Source organism: Solanum dulcamara, chromosome 2, assembly GCF_947179165.1.
Source record: "Solanum dulcamara chromosome 2, daSolDulc1.2, whole genome shotgun sequence".
Taxonomy (NCBI): domain Eukaryota; kingdom Viridiplantae; phylum Streptophyta; class Magnoliopsida; order Solanales; family Solanaceae; genus Solanum; species Solanum dulcamara.
The window spans coordinates 83,060,347-83,079,704 of record NC_077238.1 but is presented as its reverse complement, the minus strand read 5'-3'; the positions used below and the strand labels follow the sequence as shown (position 1 = coordinate 83,079,704).

At 33.4% G+C, this 19,358-nt stretch overlaps 4 protein-coding genes across 5 annotated transcripts; 1 reads left to right on the top strand and 3 right to left on the bottom strand.

The window, feature by feature from the left end:
• Nucleotides 1-239: 239 nt before the first annotated feature.
• Nucleotides 240-3,695, bottom strand: LOC129879137 (protein disulfide-isomerase-like). Its single transcript, XM_055953507.1, has 11 exons — nucleotides 3,498-3,695; nucleotides 2,841-2,871; nucleotides 2,456-2,743; nucleotides 2,057-2,242; nucleotides 1,843-1,968; nucleotides 1,588-1,722; nucleotides 1,381-1,500; nucleotides 1,112-1,229; nucleotides 904-1,016; nucleotides 572-811; nucleotides 240-426 (listed from the first exon to the last, which is right to left on the bottom strand). Exons 1-10 carry the CDS (start codon nucleotides 3,647-3,649, stop codon nucleotides 572-574), a joined length of 1,509 nt encoding a protein of 502 aa, XP_055809482.1. The 5' UTR covers nucleotides 3,650-3,695; the 3' UTR covers nucleotides 240-426.
• A 1,369-nt stretch (nucleotides 3,696-5,064) lies between these two features.
• LOC129881175 (10 kDa chaperonin, mitochondrial-like) lies at nucleotides 5,065-6,884 on the bottom strand. 2 transcript variants are annotated; one of them, XM_055955559.1, is made up of 3 exons: nucleotides 6,673-6,883; nucleotides 5,447-5,586; nucleotides 5,065-5,356 (listed from the first exon to the last, which is right to left on the bottom strand). In XM_055955559.1, exons 1-3 carry the CDS (start codon nucleotides 6,775-6,777, stop codon nucleotides 5,308-5,310), a joined length of 294 nt encoding a protein of 97 aa, XP_055811534.1. In that variant the 5' UTR covers nucleotides 6,778-6,883; the 3' UTR covers nucleotides 5,065-5,307. The 2 variants fall into 2 exon arrangements, with proteins under 2 accessions (XP_055811534.1, XP_055811535.1); XM_055955560.1 differs by lacking the exon at nucleotides 5,065-5,356 and having other exon boundaries at nucleotides 5,443-5,586; nucleotides 6,673-6,884.
• A 1,379-nt stretch (nucleotides 6,885-8,263) lies between these two features.
• LOC129881174 (protein trichome birefringence-like 14) lies at nucleotides 8,264-14,844 on the top strand. Its single transcript, XM_055955558.1, has 5 exons — nucleotides 8,264-8,527; nucleotides 9,671-10,007; nucleotides 11,170-11,373; nucleotides 12,942-13,137; nucleotides 13,443-14,844. The coding sequence occupies exons 2-5, from the start codon at nucleotides 9,851-9,853 to the stop codon at nucleotides 14,269-14,271; spliced, it is 1,386 nt and encodes a 461-aa protein (XP_055811533.1). The 5' UTR covers nucleotides 8,264-8,527; nucleotides 9,671-9,850; the 3' UTR covers nucleotides 14,272-14,844.
• Nucleotides 14,845-15,528: 684 nt separating this feature from the next.
• LOC129879121 (uncharacterized) lies at nucleotides 15,529-17,436 on the bottom strand. Its single transcript, XM_055953506.1, has 3 exons — nucleotides 16,616-17,436; nucleotides 16,028-16,464; nucleotides 15,529-15,788 (listed from the first exon to the last, which is right to left on the bottom strand). The coding sequence occupies exons 1-3, from the start codon at nucleotides 16,895-16,897 to the stop codon at nucleotides 15,737-15,739; spliced, it is 771 nt and encodes a 256-aa protein (XP_055809481.1). The 5' UTR covers nucleotides 16,898-17,436; the 3' UTR covers nucleotides 15,529-15,736.
• Nucleotides 17,437-19,358: the final 1,922 nt, after the last annotated feature.

Sequence of the window (19,358 nt, the reverse complement as noted above, 5' to 3'; positions counted from 1 at the left end):
AGAATTCAACACCAATTTAATAACATTTTTGAAGAGTTTGAACAACATATCCGACTTCAACCCAATTTCTTCCTTTTTTTATCAAGTATGATTTTATTCAAGTGCAAAATCTAATAGTTTATCATAATTTTATCACCAGCAATACCAATTTAAAGTCTTATGTTTTAAGTACCAACAAGTATACATTGACCATTTGCTAAATTTCATTATAGCATTGAACAAAAACTGAAAACTACTAATGCTGAGTTGAGGATTTGTCAATTGATAATAATAATGAAGATTCAGTTACAACTGATACATAAAATGGTGCAAATGATATAACCATTTTACTGTAACACAAAAAGCACCTAAACTCAAAACATTAACATAAAACAGCAAATCCACAACAAAACTGAGTCCTCCATGGCGACAAAGAATTCCAAAAACCTGAAAATGAGAAGAAATTTTTTTAGAATTATATCATAACTTTCCTTGCTCATTCTATCAACAATCCAACAGACGATTCAACACAATAAGAAATGCAGTATTCGTTATAATCAACACTCGAAAAAAACAACAAGAATTTACATACTTATAGCTCATCTTTTGCTGAATCTGTTTTAACTGATTCTGGTGGGGTGGAATCAGCTTTGATAGATTCTGACTCATGAGCAGCAAGCTTATCTCGATTCTTTTCAATAAACTCGATGATGGCTTCTTTTGTTCTGTCACCATCATACTGGGATATATTACCAGAAGCAGATTTGAAGTACAAAGTTGGGAATCCTTTAATGTCGAATTCGCCTTTAGGAATGTCATTTGCAGTTGCATCCTGATTCAGAACAGTATAAACAAGTAAGTATATCGCGCACATGACTAACATAATGACTTGTTTGAAGAGCAATTCAATTATTATATTCTTACAAGTTTTGCAATGAGAACATCAGAATCTTTTTCGAATGACAAAGCTACTTCATCCAAGATTGGAGCTAGTGCCTTGCAGTGTCCACACCAAGGTGCATAGAACTCTAGCAGTACTGTTTTAAGGGCGACAAGAAAAAGAACAAACCAAACAAGATATTAGTTCACAAAAATGAGCATTTGTCAAAGTATTAAACACTGACAGACGTACCATTTTTGCCCGAGTTGAGAACCAAGTCTCGGAGTGTATCCCTAACAACCACCTTCACTGGCTCATTGTTAACCTCAGGGATCGGTTCTGATTTTACATATTGCTTCAATTTACCATCCTGCAGCCATACAAAAGGGGGGGGGGGATGAGGAAAATTAGTAATCCATCGCTTAAATGCAGAAAACTCCAAATGAAATGATCCTCAGCTAAGTTTGGTCAACCATATGAATCCTCACTGCCCATGTTTCTCCGTTTAACATAAAAAGTACCTTGTAATCCTTCAACCATGAAGCAAGAACAGCAGGTGCTACATGTGTATTGAGATACTTTTCGCCTTCATTGACCATTATTATGATCAGAGGTGCCTGTTCAGTCTTCAATCCAAAGTACTGCGATACATATATCAAATGTTGTTATATGGTCATTTGGCAAATCCAATATTTACTAATCAGATAGGCTGAAACAATGTTACTAACTTTGAAGGCACCTGCACCAGCATCAACATCTCCCAACAGAAAGCTCAATCCGTCCCCCTTGTAAGACACAGCGACATCCTTGTACTTGGACTGAAAAGCATCGAGCTCAGTACTGAAGTTCATGAAAAGCAACACCTGCATGTCACAAATTTATGGCGAAAAAAATAAATCAATTCCTTAAGATAGGAAGATGGTATCAGCTAATTTAGTGTTATCAAAAGCGCAAAAAAAAAAACTCTAAGGTCCGTTGGGTACCTTTGCATTGGGACTCTTAAAGAATTTGCTAACATATACTTGGTTTTCTGGTTCTTTGTCGAAAATAGTGACAATAGGAACAGTTGCTTGTTCAATGAACTTCTCCGCTGCATCAACATCAAAATCCTGCACGAATACACGTTTAAGTGTCAGTCTAACTTAAGAAACAGGTCCATATCAAAACACATGATCATAAAGGGAAAGGATATACAACCTCAAAATCAACAAAGAGTTCATCGAATGGCTTAAGGATACGAATAGTTGGCTTATCAACTGGCTCTCCCCGAGGGAGGAGTTTGGCATCAACGGTGTGAGCAAAATCATAATCAGCTCGTAGTTTCTCAGCTAATGTTATAAACTTCTCAAATTTCTCCCCAGAGAGCTCAGGAAATACACCAACCTGAAAGATATCACAAGCATTTCAACAACCAGTGACGTAGCCAGGATTTTTACTAAGAAATTTCAAAATATAAAGAAGTAAACATACAAAGAGTATTCAACATCTACTATATATACACACAAAAAACTGATTCTGGCAATGACAACAACAAATGGAACGATAAGAAATATACTAAGCAATGATTGAGGCGCGATAAAAAGTAACAACACTTACAACATTGACTTTTTTCTCATCGATAAGTCTTGCAACATCTTCTTTCGACTTGATTTCAGCTGATGCAGGACCAGCTTGTTTCTTCAAATAAGCAACAATACCATCAGCTTCGCGAGGACCTTTGTATTCTTGAACGTTCTTTCCTCCATCTCTGAAGATCTTAATAGTTGGGAAGCCCTGGAGCTCATACTTTATAGCAAGTTCTTTACTTGAATCATCACTTGCATCAATATTTGCTAGAACAATTGGAGGATCATGACTACTCAAAATTGAAGCAGCTTTTTCATACTGAAAAAAGACAATATTTTTGTTACAAATCATATAACTTACAACAAAAAGATGTGGAAAAAAAAGATAACATTTATATCACAAAGCTAGTTAGTACCTCAGGGGCAAGTTTCTTGCAGTGTCCACACCTGTTACATTGAGAATGAACAATCAGATTTCAGAAACAATAGGCTCTTAAGTAATTGAGATATATGTTGTTCGGTCTCTTCAAAACTATAAGCAAGTGTGTCCGATCATCCAAAAGCTATACATTTTCTTGGAGGATCCAACACGAGATCCGGCGAATTTATAGTTAATACACAGAAACATCCTCAAAAAATCCTTTACACAACAAACTTAAACATAAAATCCTCTCCAACACATAAATTCAAAGGCGAATTCAGAATCTAGAGAGTGATACATTCTCGTCCTAACCTAGAGGCAAATGTTAGAGTTATACATTTTTAAGTCTTTTCATATGTATACATAAGTTTAGCCTAAAAACAACAGAACTTGCCCTAAATCCATCTCAACATATTAAAAAAATCCTAAAAGCCAACAAGAAAGCAAAAAATGATCCTCTTCAACACACACATAAACATAAAGGCGAATTCAGAATTTAAAGTTATACATTCTAAATCTTTTCACACATATATATATATATATATATATATAAAATTTATGTAACACATCCTAAAACCGCCTTTCAACATAAAAAGCAATTATAAAAGCCAACATGAATTATTATTTTTTAGAAAAAAAGAGATAATATTACCATGGTGCATAAAATTCAACAACAATAAAGTTGTGTTTGGTGACAGTGTCAGTGAAATTTGTATGGTCTAATGTTACCACATGTTCCTTTTCTTCTGCTATACAAACTGAAAAAAAAACAGACAAAATTAGCAAAATGCCACTCCACTCCATTTTCAATTTTTTTCACTCTCTATATGTAATGAAAATAATGTATTTTTATTGTTGTGACAAACTGAGGAAAATGTTGATCATTTTATAATGTTAAAAAATTGACCATGACAGCATAGTTAATGACGTGTAATAATGTGATTGGTCAAGACATGTGTCAAAAAGAAATATTAAGGAGAATATCTGATTCATATTTAATTCAACTTTTTACCTTTTCTGGGTTTTTTTTGTGAAAATTAATAATAACTTGCTTAATGTAAATATAGCAAACTAATCATTAGTACTGTAATATCTACTCATAATTTAGTCAATATAAGGATAAAGTTCAATTAACTTCCTTAAATTTTAGATTTGAATACATAATACTAAGACCCATTTTTATTCAATTACCTTAAATTTGTGGATTATGTATATTTCCCATATTTAACTTTTTTTTTGGTGAATTTGATATTTTTATATATATAATTGACCGAATATTTTAAATTTAGTCAAAGAACTTTTTCAAATTAAAATGAAAAAAATGCTTAATAATCTATTAACTTATTGCCATGTTATGTGTATGTAGGATATAAATAGATGTTTTCAAATGTTTGATTAAATAACTAATTTGAGATTGAACAATTTATTTTTTGTGTTATGGTCTGGTGTTAAAGAAATATTTGGAATAATATGTATTTTATTTGATATTGAACAAGAAATTGAACCAAGCTAACATATCAATTTATTTATTATTCATATATAATTTAAATTTTCATACAAGTTTTTCCTTAACCAGGCATATCCTTGATCTTGATTGAGATGTGACATTTTAATATATGATTATTATAAATTATGATTTATTTTAGAAATTGATTCTGATGTGTATTCTTGCGTATTTATTAAAGTGGTTTTCAGACACGTCAATTTGTTTGTTAAAAATTTTACAAAACAGTTTAAAATTAGCGATTATATTATTGAAACTAGTTTCTCTCTGTCCGCAAAGGTAAATGTAAGATGTACATGCACTTAGGGTTTATCAGTGATGATTTTTCTACCCCATGAAGCTAGTGTTTATCGGAGATGATTTTTCTATCCAACAAATGTAGAATTTATCGGAGATAATTTCTCTACCACAAAGGTCGTTTATTTCTCTACCACCACAAAGATAAATAGTAAATGAAAGATGACAAACCATTAAACTCACTACTACTCACAATGGTATTATAATTGCATATTATGGAGACATTCTACATCACAGGCTGCACCACATTAATACTAACAATCATAGCCACCAATAATAATAATTTTAGGCGACCATAAAAGACAGCTATAATCTCCATTTATTATATGATATAACTAGCCTTTTCAATGAACTTAATAATAACAAATTTGAAAAGAGGGAAAATCCAACACCCCTAAAATAAAGGTGTAGGCAGATGTTTTATGAGAAATACTTTCATTTTTTCAACATTTGATATAAAACATGATGTGTTAACAACAATTGCACAAATACAAAAAGGTTTTCAAGTCAAGAACTGAACTGCAAAAGGTTATTCAACTATCGTTGCATTAGATATCTCAAACACAATTGTCTAACACTTAAAACCAAAAACATCCTTGAAATTAACCTCCCCATCCCCCTTAAATTACCCTCAATGAACTCAAATGTTTATAAAGATGCTTCAGTCATGCAGTGTCCCCAAAATGTCTTCATCCCGGTACAAATGAAACCTGCCACAAGATCATCAAGAATGTTTACAAAATGAATAAAGCTTCAAGCTTTTAGAACAACAATACAGGGTCAAATCAAAGTGCACTCACTCTTTCTCCCCCAACTTGACTTGAGTACCACCATACTCAGGCAACAAGACAGTGTCACCTTCCTTGACAGCAGTAGGGATCAAGTTCCCTGCCTTGTCATGCAGTCCTGGCCCAACAGCCACCACTTTCCCAGAATTCAGCTGAAATTCACAAACACTGACTTGATTAAACTTGAAAACACAGACACCAAACTTGAATATCCAAGATAATATAACGCTAACAACAATCAACTAAGTCTCAACCAAACTTGAATATCAAAGATAATATAACCCTAACAACAATCAACTAAGTCTCAACCAAAACTTGAATATCCAAGATAATATAACACTAACAACAATCAACTAAGTCTCAACCAAACTTGAATATACAAACACCAAAACAACCCAATTTAGCTAAAATTGGAATATCGACTTTAGAACACTGACAACAAAATCAATCAATCATTTATGTAAATTTTCAATATCAGTCAAATGTTCAACAAATTCTACAGGTCCTCCAAATTTAGCACTTACAATACCCCCAGAATATCCCCCCCCCCCCACAATAAGTTGAGTTCTGAGCTCGATTATGTGAACAATTACTTTCTCTCCATAACTCAAACCCGTTTCATTCGGATACTTGATAAATCACAAGTTATTCAAACCTAAAAGTTCTCTAAATCTCACACTTGTTCAACCTATGGAATCAACAACCACATTATGTAGCCAGATATAGCCAAAGGAGGTTTCGAAATACTCAACAAAGTACAGGTTTCTCAAACTACATGTTTTCTAACAGAATCTCCAAGCAAATTAAACTACATGTTGTCTAAATTCACCAGACCAACTTGATTAAACACTAAAAGATACCAACTTTAGCTAAAATTGGAATGCATATCCAAGGGAATAGCACACTAAACACCAACCAATCAAATTTGTCTCAATCAAAGACAAGTTAGAATCATCTCAATTCTTCAGTGAAATGTTCAACAAACTCTACCAAATTTAGCACTTGGAACATCCCCATTTTGTTCGGATACTTAACAAACCAAAAGCTTTTCAAAAAGCTAAATCTTTTCTAAATTTCACACTATGAAACCAATATGTCCCCAAATACAGCCGTCAAATGAAAACGGCAGCAATAAATAAGACTATGATTAATCTTAACACAGACCCATTTACCAATTTCAAAGAGACATTCAACAAAATTAGAAATTTCTAGAACTAAAAGTTTTCTAAGTGACTTACCTTAGAGGACTTCTCTGGAAGAAGAATACCGGCATTTGTTTTAGCAGGAGCTGTAATTTTCTCAATCAAAACCCTGTTCAGTGTTGGGATTAAACGTTTCGCCATGGCTGCTGCTGCTTGCACAAGAGGGTTTTGCTTTTTGGTTTGTGTGGGGAAGAAGAGAGAACAATGAAGCTGAGATTTTATATATGCAGGAGAAATTCAAGATTTCAGTAGAAGGTTCTAGTCCTTGGGGTTTAGGGTTTTAAAGTCCATTTTCACTTTTTCTGCTATTGGGCCTTATCATGGCCCATTTGGTGCAATTGTGATTAAATCGACCCATTTTAATTCGTCCAATTTCACGAAATTTCGTTAAAATATATTTTATATAGCTATATGAGGAATTAAGTTTATTACTCGTATTTGATAGTTATATGAAAATAAATAAAAATGAAAATTGAACTATGACTCATTATTTATATTATTTTGATCCGATCTATCTCAGTCCACATAACCTTTTGGACAAGTCATTTTTATTAACTCATCCAATTTAAGAGTTGGGCAAATTGGAAATCATTGTTTAGCTATAAAATTTTGTATAAGTTTTATAATGTTTGATAGTATTTTTATGTCATGTATAAAATTCAACATACATATTATCATGTTTGGTTAGCAAATTAGAATAAAACATAATTAATACATGTATAAGTTATGAATCAATCTATATATTATTTTATGAGGGGTAGAAAGTGGAATAACTTATACCTGAATAATAATACATGAATAAAAAAGTTAAAATGACCAAATTACCCTTTATCACACCCAACTAAATATAACTCTTTTCTAAAGTTAAAATCAAGTCCACCCTTTGCAGTAGAGAGAAGAGCTCATCATCTAACGAGCGTTAAGAAGAATCCGGTGAACTGGAGTAGAAAAAAATGCCATCACATGATGATGAAAATCCTCCCTCTGAAAAAATTGAAAAATTTCCGTCTATAAAAGAAATTGAAGAGTTTTTGATGAGTTGTGAGAAAAGAATGCATAAACGATTTCAAAAAGTAAAACTTCGACTTTGAAAAGCATTTGACTCTGTTTTCTTTTTACAGAGAGAAAAGATACAATATAAAGCTCTTACAGGTAATTCACTCAAAAAACGATTTGGCTCTATTTGTTTTTTAAAGCGTCTTTGACTCAGTGTGTTTTTAAAATAGCTTTTTTGTTCTTTTTTATGTAGAACTTTGTATTCTTTTTTATTTATCAATAAAATGGGTCTAGATTCACCCAAAATTTGTTTTAAAAAGATAAAAAATTACTAGATATCAAATAAATAAAAAACAAACTTCCTCATATATATATATATATATATATATATACACACACATACTCACTGGTTAAACTATATGAGGAAGTTGAAAAATGTGGCAATTCAATTTTTTGTCAAAAACTTTGCTTAAACAATATGCCAAAAGTATAAAAAAAATTAAACAAAAATCAAGGGTATTATAATAAATAAATAAATAATTTATTTTTAAAAAATATATAATTTTATTAATTTTTAATTTAACAAATCAACATCGAAGAAATTATTAAATTTTACCAAACTAAACTCGGCATATGCATATCTAATACGTGCATAACACCCCTCTCCTATTGGTTAACCAGGAAACTTTCCGATCATCTCAAATCACACCAGATTTGTCGGCGACGCTCCATTTTTCAGACCCGACCCGATTATTCTCCCTCTACAGCGTCCCCATAATTTTACATATATACGCATGTGTATTTGATATATATTAAACTCCGATACACCGATCTATGTATAGCAGCAAATGTGAACGGAGAGAGGTCAGGGGATCTATCAGCATTGTTGAAAAAGGTGATTTTTTATTCATTTTTATGATTTAGATCTTCATTGCTGGTAATTTTATTGTTGATTGAATTTATTTTGTTAGAAAAAACTGAAAAAGGATTAAAGTTTAGATTTTTAATAAAGAATTGAGAAATAAATATTTGGTATCGAAATGCTGTGTTAATTTCGCTCTAATGCTGCCATTTTGGGACTTTTATTAAATCAAGGGTGTATCGGGAAACGGCCTCTCACCACCTTCCTCGGACCACACTTGTGGGATTACACTCTGTTGTTGTTGTTGCTGTCATTTTGAGACTAGCTTGATGGTAATTGAATTGATTTTGTTATAGAAGAAGCTGAAAAAGGATTAATGTTTATATCTTTTAATAAAGAATTGCGAGATAAAGGACAAAACTGGATTTGGTATCGAAATGCTGTGTCGTTTTCTTGTGTGTTGAGTTATTGAATTGGTGCTTTCTTTTGGCTGTAATGCTGCCATTTGAGATTATCTTTCGAAAAGTTAGCTTTAGGATAGGAATCTGTCAAATGGTTTTTCATTTTTTGTTCTTTTCTGTTATATTTTAGTCTGCTCCTAATTTATATAATGCTCTTCAGGTAAAATAGTTGATTCACCAGCAAATATGTTCATCTTCATAATACTTCTGCTTATGAAACGTTGATTTAACAGCAAATGGTTTCATAGCATAAAAAGATTAATACCAAAGTGTGTATTCGAGATTGAACAAGTCCCATACCTCATGTGGTTGTGGCCTTGTGATAGTTTACAAAAATCATTTAGTTTCTTCCAGAGTCAAAGAGAAAGTTCTAGGAGATAACACAAGAAGATAATGACCACTTTGAAATGTTGTAATGCAATATATGATATGCATAATTTGACATCGTGAATTGTTTAGCTGAATTGTCATGAATAACTTGAGAGGCGAGATATAAAATAGTAATGTTTTGCATTGAAAAGTCTAATTCTTAGATTCCTTTGACTGTATGTGTGGCTCTCTTATCCCTTTCGTTGTCATCGTTTTTAGAGGTTCGAAGAGTTGATAGTAGTTCTGTTAAATTTGAATATTTCCAACATTTTGTTCTGATGTAATAAAGTATATTTTTATTTGAGTGCTTGAGTAGTTATCTTGACGTGGTTCTTTTTAATTTTAGCTTCTATCATTTAGCTTCAAGAGCCCAGACCTGTGAAAGTTGTGGCTAAAAACTTGATGGTTGTCGTCCGAATGTCCAAGATGTTCTTCACTTCACACATGTAGAAAGGCTCACTTGTGTTGTAGCGGAAGAACAGCAGCAACTCACAAGTATATCTCTGCTTGGAGTGTGCATTGAAAAATGAAAGGCGGAAATGTTGGTAGATTTTTGGGAGGACAGTTCTCCTTTTTCCTGTCTGCTGTCTTATTTACAACCATATTTCTTTGGTCCTGGGAGAAGAATCCACTTCTTACTAACTTACTGTCAGCACAAGATCAGTTCATAATGCAGCCCTCAGGTTTGTACGTGATTGAAAACTTGTGAGCATTAATAACATGTCGAAGTTGTATTTTTCATGATTAATCTTTTTGCATGTTTGTCAGAAAAAGATATTACACCAAAGACAGAGAAGATAATATGCACTTAAAAGTCAAGATATCTTGTATTTTCTTCCAGTCACCTTTTATCTTGTCTTGCACCTATAGTTCTGTGTCAAAAATCAAGCATTTATCCATACTCTATAGTTATGTCATATTTTAATGGGACGCTTTGATTGGGGGATATCTATGCAGTCGTCTAGTGATAATTAGAATAGTAACTGGCCCTTTTCCTTATCCGTTATGAATAATCAAAGAAAATATTAGAATATAACCTTGCTTGTTCTAATTGACCACTAACGATCCACTCCCACCTTGATTGTGTAATTCTGTTTACTGATAATCCCTTATTCCCCTCCAATTTTATTTATTTTTCTTAAATAAGACGCCATGATAGGAGAGGGAGATGATTAGATGGAATACTCACGTTGAAGCTTCATTCCTTCATGTATACCATTGATATGGTGTTATTAATGGATTATGCGGGACTAGTGCACGTTTGAGCATATAGTTAGTACCATAATTAATTAAAGCTTTTAGCCGCCCATTTCCTCTGAACAATCTTTTGCTCAGCTTTTCCAACGAAGATATGATGAATTGACCGCAGCTACTTGCCTATCTGATCATTTTGATAGATATTTTTAATTAGCATATTTGCCTATTCTTCTGGGATAGCATACTTGCCAGAATTGAGAGACTTTCCCCTTAATTCCAATTTGGATGTCTTCATCCAAAAAAATCAAGTGCCTAATGTTGGTTCTAGTTAAGTAACTGCCAGAAAGAAAATTAGTTATAGGAGAGAAAAAACTAAAAGAAAACCAGCGCAACAGATACAACTTTGCCAAGGAACAATTCTTTTTAAACTTGTGAAAGTTTGTGTCTTCTTGGACTTGCCTTTGCTGTTTCTGAAGCTATAATCTTTATGACTTTATTTACCTCTCTTTCCTCGTTAGTGTTTATAGCACCATTATGTGATGTTATGTAGTCTATGGCTTATACTCGTATCATTTAGCAGTGTCAGTAAATTATTTTTGAAGTAACCATCGCTATTCCATTCTTATTGTTTTCTATTTCTTATTGTAGAGATTTCAGTGGATGAATCTGCAGTACCATTGAGATCAAACGAACAAATAGTGGACGAGCATTCAAATTCACAAATAGCAGAAGGAAGAACAGAGGAAAATAGACTGGAAGTATCTGATATTTCTGTTAAGAATGTCACAGTCATGCCTTCCACTAAAAGGAGAGATGATAAAAAAATTATGACTTCCCAATTAGAGAGAAGAGGTAATGTTTCTGTTTGTTTTTCATTATATTCAAAATTGATATGGTAGACTTTTCGCTTTTCCCGTCAAGAGTTGTTCCTTTCCTATTTTTTTTGCCTTGATGGATTGTTATAAAGCACATTGCTAGCTGAGAAAATGTTCAAAAGCGTCAATTACTTTTGGACTAATCTGTTTAAATGTTTTGCAAGAACCCGATATCTTCTTTTGCTGGATCAGTATTTATACCTTATTATGAGATCAATGAAGGATCAATTACAAGAAGAAAACCTTTTTAGGAAAAGAAAAGGGGAGATGCAAGGCACGTATTAAGTTGAGAGAAAGAGTTATAAGTTCTTTTTTAACATAAGATGTGCAGATATGGTATTAGTTATAATTAAGGACAAATTAATCCTATTTTAAACCAATTGTACCAACGATCGCACACTGCCAAAACACTTTTTGCTTTTAAGTGTCATCAAAACCACAACAACAGAAAAAAGAACTGATCCCAAAATGGTCACTTGTACAATGAGTACAGTTCATGTTTCTGTCAAAGTAAATAATCCTCTTTATTACTTCCTACCTGAGAAAATGTGAATGAGATCGCACCCAAGGGTGTGGCTTAGTGCTCAATGAAGTGGGAGGTGAACCATGAGCGCTGGGGTTTAAATCCCAGCGAGGGAAAAAAAGAATTTAGATGATTTCGTCCCATTTGCGTAAGCCTAGCTTTGGTGGCAGAGTTACCGGTACCTGTGCTGGAGAGAGAGGTAGCAAGTACCCAGTGAAATAGTCGAAAACACCACCGTCATAGAAAAAGATTTGAATGTGATCCATTGCGTTGATTATACATACTGTACCAATTAGGAGAAACTACTGTTTTTGTATCATGCTGGTTAGTCCTAAATGGAGCCTGTCTAACCTAGGATTATCTAAGCAGAAGGTATTTCCAACTAACCAACAGATGCTACATGTGCCTTTCCAACAAAGAGACTATCCATCATTTGTTCATCCATTGCCCAGCTGCAACATACATTTGGAACATGTTTCTAACTCTTTTGGACTGAAATGGACTATGCCACATACTGTCAGAGATGTTTATGAATCCTGGGCTTCTATGGAAGTTGATAAAGCCATCAAGAACATCTGGATCATGGTGCCTGCTTGCATTTTTTGGTGTATTTAGACTGAAAAGAATCATAGATGTTTTGATGGAATATCAACTCCGAGAGGCTCCCTAAAAGCTGACATCTTCTCTCTTTTGTAATTTTTGCATCTTCTTGATGCCTTTTAATGATATATCACTTATTTCATAAGTAAATAAAAAAACGCTGATTTTTACCTTTGAATCTTTGACGTTCTTTCAGTTTGGTTCGACCTATATTTCTCCTGACTTTTACAATCTATGAGACTTTTCAAGTTTAGTTCTGATATTGTCTTGAATATATTGATTTAAGGGGTGAGGAAAATTTCTCGCAAAATCTTTAGCTGTTGTACATCTGAGTTGGCTAATCTAATGGTTACATTTGACATTTCATCTGAAAGACTAAATGATTGATATTGTATCCTCATTTTCCTGTTCATTTGCTGCAGCTTGCAATTTTGCTAAAGGCAGGTGGATTGCAGACAGAAGGCGACCATTATACTCTGGGTTTAAATGTAAGCAATGGTTATCAGATATGTGGGCATGCAGACTGACCCAACGTACTGACTTTTCCTATGAGGGATATCGTTGGCAACCAGACAATTGTGAGATGCGAGACTTTAATGGTTCAGAACTCTTGAGAAGGTATACATCTCTTTTTTCTTAATCATTGCAATTTTTGATTCAGGTGCTGTAGAGAGAGGTGAGGAAGTATATGTCTCTGAAGTTTGAATTAGTCGCTAAGTTTGGATATCACCACACACTGATATTTAGAAGAGGCAATTCTGCAGCCAAACATTGTGGTCCCGCATGTGCTATGAGGTAGATAGGAAAAAAACATAGTAAAAGGTGTTGCAAAGAGAAGAGCTATTGAAAGGCAAACCTGAACCAATTATTTAGAGCAGATTTCACATTTACTGCCTCAATCCCTTAACGTAACTTTATTTCAGAATGCAGGACAAAACTATTGCTTTTATTGGAGATTCACTTGGTAGACAGCAATTCCAGTCTCTCATGTGTATGGCTACCGGTGGTGAGGAGATGCATGAAGTTGAAAATGTAGGATGGAAGTATGGCTTGGTCAAACCACGTGGAGCTGTACGCCCTGATGGATGGGCTTATAGGTTTCCAAACACAAACACCACAATTTTGTATTACTGGTCAGCAAGTCTTTGCGGTATAGAGCCCTTCAATGTTACAGATCCTGCCACAAAATCTGCCATGAACTTGGATCAACCTCCTGCTTTTCTGAGGAATTATCTTGATCAATTTGATGTCGTGGTTCTAAATACAGGTCATCACTGGAACAGAGGGAAGCTTAACGCAAACCGATGGGTGATGCATGTAAATGGAAAGCCTGTTGTAAACAGGAAGCTTGCAGAAATAGGAAATGCTAAAAACTTCACAGTTTATAGTATTTCCAGATGGCTTGATTCCCAAATTGCTTCACGTCCACAGCTTAAGGCTTTCTTCCGGACCATATCACCCAGACATTTCTCCAATGGGGACTGGAATACTGGAGGTCGCTGTGACAATACTATTCCACTTACAAAAGGAAATGAAATCCAGCAAGAGGAATCAAGTGATCCAGTTATCGGGGATGCTGTGAAGGGCACAAAGGTTAAGTTATTGGACATAACAGCTATTTCTGAACTAAGGGATGAGGGTCATATATCTCATTACAGTTTAAAAGCATCAGAAGGTATAAACGACTGCTTGCATTGGTGCCTACCCGGCATCCCTGACACGTGGAACGAACTCCTGTATGCGCAACTGTAGTGTCTATAGAATCTGCTGAAAAAGTATGAAGCTCATCCAACTTGACCAATGTTGATGACCTGTCACTTGCGTTTGGTCCAATTCAGCTTGTTTGCTTGTGTAGTCTATTGTATTCTTTTTGTAAGTAGAGTTATTCATACACCAGGAAAGAGAAACAACTATTCCCAACTCAAATCAGACACAAAGCAAGATGCAAATGCAATGCATTGTATGGGCTAAAATGCTTCATCTGCAGAGAATAATGAAGCTGCTGCAGTCCTTGAACTACATCCATGACTTTTTTGTGAAAAGTTTCCTCCTCTGTAGGCTTAGGGATTCTTAGTGTGAAGCTCTGCAAGCTTGTCCATAAGTTTTAGGATTTATACCTATTGTTTATATTCATTAATAGGTGTTCTTTAGAGATATAGTCTTGATAGATTCAATGTTGTTACAACATTACGATTTATTATTCATCAATATATGTTTATAGTACATTGCTAAAGTATTTTTGGGCTTCCATTCAAAGCTTGTATTCTCCTTCCAACACCGAGCATGTGTCAGACTCTATGCATCGTGTTACTCTTATGTTGCTAATAAACAGCCGTTACCCACTGGTATGTGCCACTTTCCTAATTAAATTTTATCGGAATAAACTAGCAAGTGTTACAATCAGCAAATATTGCTCAAGCACAATTATTAAAGAAGATTTATTTTTTTTAGATATAGGCGAACTTCTATATAACAGTCATCCTCTACAATTATTAATTTTTTTTTATGTTATGTTATATTATATGTTCTCAAAAACTACATTTTGCTATAACAATCAAAAAATATCCGGGACAAACGATACTATTGTAGAGAGATATGACTATAATATATGAATGAAGTAAAGAAATTAGCCTTGCTGGAAATAGCTCATAGAGATCAATGATGAAAGGGTAAGTCATCTATGTCTTCTTCTATGTCTTCTGAGTCTACTCAAATCAATTGATTTCCAAGTCATAAAAGCTTCCTAGTTTTGACTGTTAAAAGTCTAGCTGACTTCATTCAAATTAATTTTTCCTCATTCAACATTTTTCCACCACTAAATTTTGATTTTCCATTGTTGTTCTTTGTTCTTGAAAGAAAAACTAGTCCTTCTTTTCATGTATACCTCTTACTTAACAGTAAAACACGTTTTTTTCTTTTCTTTTCAAAACTATGAAAAAAGATTATTGAACCGTTTCTTTGGAATGATGGAGGAGAGTTCTGATAGATTGATGATGGTCAGTATAAAAATAATCAATTTGTTGATGAAACACTATTGCAAGTGCTGTTAACTTTTTTCCCTGTAGACATTACCATATCTTGATTGTAAATAATTTACAAGACCGCAGTGACAATTATAGAACTTCAGGATTATTACATGTAGAAACCTCACATATTTTTCTAAATTCTGGTGGCTATGTATTGGATTCTTCTATTTGTTCTTTTTTCTTCTACTAAACTAAAAGAAGCATCCTCTTTGTTTCCTCTCTGTGAAGTTGCTTTCAACCAGCCTGCAAAATATCAGCTAACACAAGTTAAATTCAATACAACACACTGCATGTAACTTATAGGTCACAGGTTGAGCCGTGAAATGTGCTTGTGTCGGGGTAGGCTACCTACATCACACCCCCTTTGAGGTGCAGCCCTTCCTCGGACCCTACGTGAATGCAGGATGCTTCCTGCACTAGGCTGACCCTTTTTTTTTTTTAACTGATTTCCTATTCTCTAGGGGGGAAGGTTGAACTTTTACCTGCTTTTGCTGCTACTATTGGCACTCATGCTTTTCTTGATGCTCCTGCTATACTTATTCTCTTTTATAACAACATACATAATCTTCCACCAGTCCTTATTCACAGATTTCTCTGACTCATCAACCGATGATTTCGATGAAACTTTTGAGCAGTTTCTTGTCTTTAGTTTCTTCTTGCTACCTAAAGAAGCAGGGAGGAACATTTTCAGTAAGAAAACTCCACTATCCATGCTTTCACTTCTTGATATTTGACTCCTCTTCAAAGTTCGCTGTTGTGGCATTCTAGCCTTTTTATTTTTCCCTTCTACTGTTGTAGCCTGTTGGCACTCTTTTATGCTTTCTTGATCATCAACAATATCTTTCAATGACAGTTCAAAAGATGACTCTGGCAAGTCTTGAATCATCTCCATGAGGTGCCTTCTACCACTCTTGATCACCTGCAGACATAGACGGAACATATAGTCAATGGGTTCAACCGACTCAATTATGATATCTTGAAACTAAATTTTCAAAAGTGTAACGGGCTCAACTATAAGAATCTAAAGGCTAAACTCGAGAAATTTAAATAATAGATACGGCTCTGATCACCTGTAATCTTGATCCAGGAAAAGGACGACCAAAATAGTCATAGCATGGAGTAGATTCTTGATTTTTGGTATCCCTTAATTCCCTTTGAGTCCTCCATAAAGGTGGAGAACAAGGAAAATAGTCATTTGTGAAATCTTCACAAGTTTGAAACTCTATATCATCACTCTCTTTATGTCTTTGTTCATTGCATGGTTGAAGTGTTGTTGATAATTTGTTGTTTTGATTGTTAACATTTTTTGTTTCAAGAAAAGGCTTTATAGTGTGAAGATGATCTTGTTTCATGGCTCTAGTTTGAACTCAAGAATGGTTTAAAATTTGGATTAGAATAGCAAATTGCAATCTAATTTGTTTGGAGTTCAACAAACAAGATTTATGGCTATATGTATAATAGGGTGCAAAAGACTAAGTCAATGCCATTTTCTACAAGAAAAATTGTGTCCCATTTTCCAAATTCTACCACTTGTGACTTAAGTGTCTTTCTAGAAGTCAAAAATTCTATTCTTTCATGGAATGAATTGGCCCCCCTTCTTTTTGTGTGTGTAGAATTTCATCATATGTGGCTGAAGGTTCTAAAGACCTTTAAGCAATCTGGTAATGAAATGTCTCAATGTTCTAAGTACAACTTTTTTAAACAAATAATTTTGTGACACGCATAACGGAGGGCGGGTTAAGAAAAAGGATTGACATGCTATTGGACCGGCAAAGGGGTACATACATCGAAATGTGAGAGAAAAATGAAGGGGTTTATGAATCATAACACAAGGTCACATGGTATACATGTTTTTGGACTTGATGATGACGTAGCCCAAGAGACAAATCTGTAAGGTCTATCAGGTCAAAACGAATAATACATGTCATGTGCTTGAATTGTGGCAAATTTGTTTCTCAATTGATGGAAGGTCTTTCACAAGCTAGATTTGCCTAGACAAAAAGTTTATTCACGTTGCGATATTTACATCAAACTATATTAATGTATTATGATGAAGTAAAGACACAAGAGTAAAATATATATAAAAATTAACTAGGATAAATGATAAAATAAATGTAAAAATATACGTGTTATGTATTCATTAGAAGAGAAAAAGAAAGAAATTTTGAGGGAGCAAAATTCTAAATGTTATTAAAAGATTGACTTGCAATTGGCTTTGTTGTATGACGATTGACTCCCAACAGTTTTTATGTACTTTATATACATGTAACTTGAACGCCATTTCCCCAAACTCTCGACTGATTTTTGTCAAATATATATTTTCATGTTTTCCTCGAGTCGGATATATCGGAAATAATATTTCTATCTTCAAAGTAGAGTCATATGGGTAAAATCTGTATACACTATACTTTTCAGATATTATTTTGTAAGTTTATACATTCCATATTTCTAATTTTCCCTTATAATTATAAAGTTAATTTTAACTATTATTTGTTTGTTATATTGGAAAATATTTAGTAATATGAACTCCATATTGTATATACATAAAAAATTAGAAATTTATCTAAATCTCATAATGATTCTTCCCAATTACACTCTACCCCTACTCTTTTAAAAATTACCCAAAATTCTTTCTTTTTGGTGAAATCCGGATACATCACGTACGTCCTGATACATCACGTAAAGTGATGTATCCAACCGATTCATCGCGTAAAGTAATGTATCCGACGTCCTGATACATCACGTAAATGATATATCCGGTCGATACATCACATAAAGTGATTATCTGACTGATACATTGCGTACAGTGATTATTTGACTGATACATCGCGTACAGTGATGTTTCAGAGAATACGAAAGAGTAGAGATTTTTGTAATTTTTTTAAATTGTAGAAAATTTTAAAGAATATGATAAAATAAGTTGCGTATTTAGATCATTTTTCCTAATAATTTTCAGTGACTACATTATTAATTGAAAGAAATATAAGAACTGTCTTTCATATGTGTATCTTAACTCTCTTTATTGGGCTTGAGCTTAACCCTAAGCCCAATATATATGTCTATCAGATGGTCTTTTTATGTTAGCCCAATCTTACGGGCGAAGTGCACAAATAGTCGTTTAGTACTTCTATTTAAAGAATAGTCCAATTATAAAAAACTTTAAAATTTAGCCTTCTATAAAATCGTCTTTAAGTGAAGAGAGTTCAAGATCATATTTGAGGAACACTAAAATAAGATAGAGATATTTTAATTTTATGAAATCCTTGTTAATGTTAAATATATATGGAAATCGAGGAGTATTTTTTATTAAAATGCAAGATATATTAATCTTATTAAGACATTTAGTTAGTCGTTCAATTTATTAATGTCTGTATAATTGAATTTCATAGAATTAAATAAATAAAAATACATTGCAACTATCCCTACAATTGATTAAAACTGAAGATAATATGATCTTTCGAAATAATTTTCCTATTTTTATGCCATTTGTAAAATTACACTAATATATTATTGTGTTCAACAAAATTCACTACATCTAACTTCACATGTACTGTCACATATATAAAAAGAGGAACTTATTGACCTTAAATTAAATTTTCCATTTATATTTGGAATAAGGAATTATACACAAAAAATGGTGGGTATAAACACACTTGTGATAACACTATTGGAAATTTGGAACCAAATGCCATATCTAAGATGCCTATAGGGAGAGGATAAATGCTTAACTTTTCATATACTTAATTTTAATTTTTAATGTATAACATCATACATTACTTTTAGGTCATGTCTAGGCAAATGTATTGTCAAAAT